The sequence below is a fragment of the Drosophila mauritiana genome, chromosome 2R (assembly GCF_004382145.1).
Source record: "Drosophila mauritiana strain mau12 chromosome 2R, ASM438214v1, whole genome shotgun sequence".
Classification (NCBI taxonomy): Eukaryota; Metazoa; Arthropoda; class Insecta; order Diptera; family Drosophilidae; genus Drosophila; species Drosophila mauritiana.
In genome coordinates, this window is record NC_046668.1 from 4,429,614 (window position 1) to 4,437,456 (window position 7,843).

Sequence of the window (7,843 nt, forward strand, 5' to 3'; positions counted from 1 at the left end):
TTGCTGTTCCATAGTGACTTAAAATTGAATTTTTCCTATTTAGGCATGCGGCATACTCGTACTTTCACACCTAATTAATAGGTTTAAGCAACGGATTACATAAATTAAAATGTTTCTACAATGTGTATTTTTGATTACTAATACTGAAAGAAAGACTTGAAATTTTAGAGCTCGATGCTTGCCTTTAAGGCACCAAAGTCAACACTTGATATATTAATTGAAACCTGAAACGTCATTCTTTTAAACCAATTTATCAAAACTTTTAAAACATTGGTTCTGGTCAACGAATGTGGTCTTTTCTCTAATCAGCATTCATATTTTTGGCTTCTATAATAGGGTTAAGCTTTGTGCATACAAACCCTCTCTTAGGAGGTTTATTCTGTCTTCCCGAGATCTAAATTCTTCCCATATATGCGGCGATATGACATACATACGCCATTAAGGCTCTCCAACCAGCGTTGTTGATGACAGATGCGAGCTTAATAAAAATGGACCCTACGAAAGATTAGGTTACAGAGCATAACTCAGAGTTGTGTTCTGTCCGACTGCTGTTCACAGGATTACGTAATCTATTATATATGAATTATAATATATTTAAAAAAAAAATATACTAAAACTTAAGTAGATATTAAAGAAGACCTGCTGAAAGCCCTAGCAGCTATAGCCGATAACTATTGTTACATAAGTTTAAAACCTTTGTATACAATGTAAAAATAAATAAATAATGAATGGGAGTGGTAACATCGGGAAACATCGATCTATGTTTTTTGAATCTGCGTGCCTAATCTCAACTTTCTAGACGCTCATAAGGACGGAGAGACAGACGGAGATGGCCAGACCCTTTACGAGTAACGGTAAAAAAGGGGCGGAAATAAGAACGTTTAAAAAGATTTCCTCGACTTTTGAACGACTGGTTAGTCTTCCACCTGGCGTCCTGAAAACATTCTTTGTTCTTTTATTCCACTGTGGAGCCTTCTGGTAGACGAGTTGGTGGAAAGACTGACCCGCAGGGGTATACTTTGCCAAGGCTATGCTGACGATATTGTCATTATAGCTAGAGGTAAATATGAGGACACACTCTGCGATATCATTCAACTGGGCCTCAATATGACCAGCGAATGGTGCAAGGAGCCTAAATCCTAGCAAAACTGTTATTCTTCCTTTCACAAATAGGTACAACTACAAGGAATAAAGGCAATAACACTGTCAGAATGTCGCATAGAGGCCAGCAATGAAGTTAAGTATCTTGGGATAACCCTTGACTCCAAACTAAGCTTGAAAACTCAAGTCGATAACACAATTGATAGGTACACCAGAGCACTTTTCACGTATAGAAACATTGCTGGTAAGTCGTGGGGAACCTCACCACGCATAATAAGATGGCTGTACCTCATGGTAGGCAGACCCATACTAGCCTATGGGGCAATAGCCTGGGGTGATAGAGCACGCCTTAGCACCAGGAAGGCGAAACTCCATAAGCTGCAGAGAATGGCCTGCGTATGCATTGACAGGAGCAAGTAGGCACCTGTCCCACTGCAGCCCTAGAAGTACTAATGGAGGTGACGCCGCTTCATATCGTTTTTAAAATAAAATGGAAAGCAACCCTAATAAGAATTGAGGGAGCAGGAAATGACTGCAACCTCACAAGTAAGGATGCTGAAAGCCTAAAAAGGGATATCCCTTTGATAATGCAACCAAGGGACGAGATGCCGTCTGAGCATAGGTTCGCTCAGAACTTCAGCACTCATCTCAGTAATAAAAACAGTTAGACATCCCTGGGGAAAGTACGCCCTATGAAACCGTAAACAATAAAAATGGTATACAGACGGATCCCTCACCGATGTGGGAAGTGGGCTGGGGGTTGTAGGCCCCAGGTCGAAATACCCCGAATCATTGGGCAGATACACCAGCATTTTTCAAGCTGAAGCCTGTGATATTGGACGCTGTGCGGAGTTTAATCTGCAAAGGAACTATCGTGGCAGGGACATTCCTATACTGTCTGATAGTCAAGCATCCAAAAAGGAGCTCAGGAAAGCTAAGATAACACCTAAGCTAGTAAATGAAGTGAGGACCGCCCTGGACAAGCTAGGAGCTGTCAACAAACTCACAATAAGGTGGGTCCCAGCACACCACAACATCCTGGGAAATGAGCTAGCTGACAACATAGCCAGGAAAGGGGCAGAGAACCCACTAATTTGGTCAGACCCCTTCTATGGTGTTGGTCCCCAAAGAGTGGTGAAGAGTTACTGAAGTCACGAGAGGAAGAAGCACGTCTGTCCTTCTGGGAACACCTACCAGGACTTAGGCATCCGTGATTATAACCATAAAAGGTTCAAGACCTTGGCATTGCAGACAGTGAACTCTGTAGCTTCTGCTGCATGGAGGAGGAGAACTCTGCACATATTATATGTGATTACATGGCGCTGGCCATCAAGAGGAACAGACTCCTGGGCATGTATGTAGTCCCACGGGAAACAATTGCAGCCCTGAACCCCAATAAAATTCTGGCATTTACGCAGTGCATTGGACTTCAAGGGGATCTTTGAGTCATGAAGGGGTAGTACAATTGATCCGACTGGGTCCCAGTACACCTACAAACCCACTTAATAATAATAAATAATATTCCACTGTTCCAACAAAAAAGTTTAGCATACCTGATCTTAACCACATTTATATAATATGTAAAGTCGCGTCGTCGAAATATCACTGCAGTATTACAGAAAAATTAGCTTAAACGCGTTTTTCTCGATATAGTTATTTTTATGTAAGTGACCAAGACTAAGCGTACACTTATGAACCGATCTCCCTCAATTTTTTCTGCTAAATGTAGTTTTCTTCACATAAGTTTAGCATAGGTCTCTAGAGGAAGGTATAAAGTATAAAATTATAGCCAACTTTATCGGACCTATTTTTAATCCCTAAGGTCCTTGTTTTCAGCCTATGTAAATCAAAAGTAAGCCCTATGGCGTAGAACATGAGGAAAAAATACTAAACAAATCGCACCACCAAATTTCAATTTTTAAAATATTTCATGTTTTCTTTTACACAAGTGAAAACGTTATTTAAAATACGCAAATGTAATGATTCTTGGTTGTCGTTTTATATGTAACCGTCTTAAAAAATATAAACAAAAACCGCAATGATAAAGGCCTACTTAAAACATTTTTCACAAAACATGAAAGCATCGATGTTTCTATTAAATTGCAAAATACCGTTTAAGATACACAAATTACTATTTATCCAATTATTGCATTTAAAAAAATAAAATTGCGACTGGGACACATCTTTAAAAGTATAATTAATAATAATAATTAATAATATAATTAATATAATTTCTATGTCACCCCATAAATATTAGTAGCTTCTTATTAGGTTTTTCATAACCATTTCGTTTTTAGCTATAACTATCTTTTGGATCAAACTGTGTTGTGTACTTATGTAAATTGGTGAAATAATTGTTGAATTCAGTAACTGATAATATATATATAATAATATACTGAGATATGTGGCGATGGAATCCATCTATTATGGAACATATCAACCAGATGATGGATGCATTTTTGTGGAAATACGCTAAAAATTTATGCACATATTTAAGTATATAATCGCGTTATGGCCTAGTATCTTTATTTCTCTTCCGCGGTCACACTACCGCCATTACTTGTGTTTTATAAATATAAGCGCGCGCCGACAGCAGGTTAGATTTAAATAGCTAGAGACCGGAGAACATTACAGCTGTTACAGTACTCCATAGAAAAAAAGCGCGATGTCCGAGCTATCAAGTGAACTTCAAAAATTCTTTGCGTAAGTATAATAAGATGATATTGAATCGAGATGCAAGGATGAAAACATGTACACACACTTGCAAGCAAATATGTGTATGAAAAAACAAAGACCATGTTGATAAAAAACCACTTCGAAGAATCAGCTCGGCTGTCTGGCGAATTTGTTACTAAGGAGGCACGCAATATATGTATGCATAATTTACTCCAAGTGCACAATGGCAACAACTGTACATCTTTATACTTTGTTAATTTGCATTTGATCATGGTGGCGACATGTCTAGAATTTGATGCAAATGTTTTCTCTTGTCGCCTTTGTGTTCGAATATCGAGAATGGAAAGGCGAACCAGACATAACCACTAAATGATTATCCCATTAGCCGCAAAATGCTCTAGTTCGGGCTAGATAACACCACTTTTATCAGCGTGCACTCATATCTAATGGTCATAAACCGCAATCTCTTTTAAGCTTTGTGGACGGCAAAAAAGAAGATTACATCGGGGCCCTAAAAACCGTTGTGGGTATTCAGTCCGTTTCAGCCTGGCCCGAAAAGCGAGGCGAGATCGATCGCATGGTGGAATGGACCGCGGATCGGCTGAGGTCCCTGGGCACCGAGACGGAGCTGGCAGATGTGGGTCAGCAGACTTTGCCGAACGGCCAGATTATACCTCTACCAAAGGTTCTGCTGGGAACTTTGGGCAAAGACCCTTCTAAGAAGACCGTGTTGGTCTACGGTCATTTGGATGTGCAGCCCGCCCTGAAGGAAGATGGATGGAACACCAATCCCTTTGAGCTTACGGAGGTGGATGGAAAGCTGTTTGGGCGCGGGGCATCCGACGACAAGGGCCCTGTTCTGTGCTGGATCCACGCTATCGAAGCTTATCAGAAGCTCAACATTGCACTGCCTGTGAACGTTAAATTCGTATTTGAGGGAATGGAGGAAAGCGGCAGCGAAGGCCTCGATGACTTGTTATTGGAACGTAAAGATAATTTCTTAGCGGATGTTGATTTTGTTTGCATATCCGATAACTACTGGCTTGGAAAAAAACGCCCTTGCCTGACATATGGGCTTCGCGGTTTGGCATACTTTCAAGTGGAGGTGGAGTGCTCCAGCAAAGACTTGCATAGCGGAGTTTTTGGGGGCACAGTTCACGAAGCAATGCCGGATCTTTGTCATTTGCTGAGCATACTTGTCGATAAGGATACGAAAATCCTAGTTCCTGGTGTGGATCGCGACGTAAGCAATGTATATCCCAAAACCTGGCTGCTTAACCTTAATTCTTTTCGCATTGTTACAGGTCGCACCCCAGATCAAGAACGAGCAATCTATATATGAGAACATAGACTTTGAAGTTTCTGAGTACAAGTTAGTTAATCTTATCCTCTAACTAAAGTCATAAATCTCTGAAACGCTCTAATCTTTTTAGGAAAGACATTGGTGTTGAACAGCTGCCGCATAATGGCGATAAAACAAGGTTACTTCAAGCCAGGTGGCGCTATCCCAGTCTTTCTGTTCATGGAATTGAAGGTGCATTTTATGAGCCAGGCGCAAAAACGGTCATTCCGAAGAAGGTTATTGGTAAGTTCTCTATTCGTCTTGTCCCCAACCAAGATCCAAAGCATATTGAGGAGTGTGTTGTAAAATACCTTAACGATAAATGGGCCGAGCGAGGATCGCCGAACAAAATGAAGGTTTGTATTTTGTAAGCTTCATCTACGCTATGTTCTACGTAATACTTTTTTTTAGGTTACAATGCTCTCAGCTGGCAAGCCCTGGACTGAGGACCCTAACCATCCTCATTATGAGGCTGCAAAAAGAGCCATAAAGCATGTTTTCAATGTAGAACCAGATATGACCCGCGAAGGGGGATCTATTCCAGTAACGTTAACATTGCAGGAAGCCACTGGTAAAAACGTTATCCTTGTGCCAGTGGGCGCATGTGACGACGGTGCCCATTCTCAAAATGAGAAAATCGATATCTACAATTACATCGAAGGCGTAAGATAGCACCATGTATATCACGGCTCATTTCTAAAATTCTACCATTTTTAGACTAAACTTCTTGGCGCCTATCTGCACGAAGTGGGAAAATTATAAAATCGAGAGGCGTTGAAACGATAAACATCACAATGGTGCACATATAAATATATCTATATATCCATTATATTTTGAGAAACTCCTGTACATTATTTAGTAAACATTTGTTGATGCTATATTCAAATTTTTAAAATTTTCATTTTGATTGAAAGGGTGTATTATATTTGATAAAACGTGAACGAATAACTGAACGGATGTCCTTTCCCCTTTGTGACGAACAAATCAAAATCTGCTGTGACTGATCATAAAAAAATTTAAGATTTTCAAAAACAATGGTTCTGGAGAACAAGCTATACAAGTGTATACTTACAAGAATAGATATTTAGTACTAATGATGTGGTGCCTAACACAAATATAAAAATTATGGCAAAATTAAAAAAAAATAATAAAAAGCTTTTTGTATTTGATTTCTTGAAAACGAGTCTAGAGATTTATTATACCACTTATTCGTACAGTAAAAGTGCATACTAGAAAAGTATGTAACAGGCAGAAGAAAGCGATTCCGACCATTAAATGTATGTATATTCTTGATCAGGATCAATAGCCGAGTCAAGCTAGCTATGTCTGTATGAACGCCTCGATCTCAGGAACTATAAATGATAAAATGTTGAGATTAAGCATTCTGCGTTCAAGCCCATAGACGCAGCGCAAGTTTCTTGACCCATGTTTCCACGCCCACTCTAACGCATACAAACCGCCCAAAACTGCCACGTCCACTCGTTTGATATTTTTTCTTATTTTTTTAGTTTTGTTAATTTCTTTAGATTTGTCAAAAAACGTTTTACAACGCCCATTCTAATGCCGTAAAACCGCCTAAAGCTGCCCACGCTTTTGAATTTTGTTGGATATATTTGCATATTTAAATTAGTCTTGTAAAGTCCTAAAAACCGCGCAAAACATCCACCCCCAAATTTTTGAAAATTTGTAAATTTTTTTCGATATGCTAAAAAAATATTTGCCACTCTCACAAACCGCACAAAACTGTCACGCCCACACTTTCGAAAAATGTGTTGACATTTTTTCACATCGATTTGCAAAAAAACCTTTTGCCACGCGCAGTCTAACGTCCAAAAATTTACACGCCCACATTTTTGAAAATTGTTTGGATATTTTTTCATAATATTATTAGTCTTTTAAATTTCTATAGATTTGCCAAAAAACTGTTTGCCACACCCGCTTTAACGCCCTAAAACCGCCCAAAACGGCGACGACCACATTTTGGAAAAACTGTTGGATGTGTTTTTATAACTTTATTAGTCATGTAAATTTCTCTCTTGTTTTATATCAAATCAGAACTTATTGACTAAGGGAAAAAATTATTTACTCAGTGGTGTATTTATGTCCACACATAATTTAATTTATTCCACATAAAAAATTTATTTCTAACCTCATATTTGACAAACAAAATTTTATCGTCGGCAGCAAGAAATTTCGATTTGGCAATGGGTCGATAAGTAAGTGACCAAAAGTTATCGCGATGGCTGCCTTATTGTTGTTGAAACGAAACAGTCAGGTAAAAATACCTATAAAATATAAAAGAATTCATTAATTAATTTAAAGGAGGGCCAAACATGTTGATTGTAAATAATTCTATTTAATATAATGAATCAAATGTTCAAAGTGCAGTGAAAAAGTTATTGCGAGCATCGGAGCTAAAACTGTAAAAAAGATGGCAGCTCTATTGTCTGGCCTACTTGAAAGTTTAATGCACATTGCTTTAAAATTGCTAATAATTACCATTGTAACGGACTGACGGACTGTGTCTTGTGTAAATAGACTTGGCTGTTGTCAAAATACCTAGCTATTTTTAGTGGCGGAATTGATAATATCGTTAAATACAAGCATCTCTGTGTTACGTTTTCACAGTTTCACTTTTAACAGAATCTTATCGCTGTTACCTTAACGCATCCTAAAAATACCATATACTCTTTAATCTTAAAATGCGAAGCAGTCGGCGTAGTG

General features: G+C 38.7%; 1 protein-coding gene across 1 annotated transcript; it reads left to right on the forward strand.

Moving 5' to 3' along the window:
- Positions 1-3,649: 3,649 nt before the first annotated feature.
- Positions 3,650-6,005, forward strand: LOC117137199 (cytosolic non-specific dipeptidase). The gene is made up of 6 exons (XM_033298549.1): positions 3,650-3,804; positions 4,252-5,020; positions 5,082-5,149; positions 5,211-5,475; positions 5,531-5,782; positions 5,837-6,005. The coding sequence occupies exons 1-6, from the start codon at positions 3,767-3,769 to the stop codon at positions 5,879-5,881; spliced, it is 1,437 nt and encodes a 478-aa protein (XP_033154440.1). The 5' UTR covers positions 3,650-3,766; the 3' UTR covers positions 5,882-6,005.
- Positions 6,006-7,843: the final 1,838 nt, after the last annotated feature.

Bases quoted from the DNA above. Each gene is read 5' to 3' on its own strand.
- LOC117137199 (XM_033298549.1), top strand. From the start codon at position 3,767: ATGTCCGAGCTATCAAGTGAACTTCAAAAATTCTTTGC. The intron at 5,021-5,081 runs GTAAGCAATGTA...GCATTGTTACAG, and splicing joins TTCCTGGTGTGGATCGCGAC to GTCGCACCCCAGATCAAGAA. The intron at 5,783-5,836 runs GTAAGATAGCAC...TACCATTTTTAG, and splicing joins TCTACAATTACATCGAAGGC to ACTAAACTTCTTGGCGCCTA.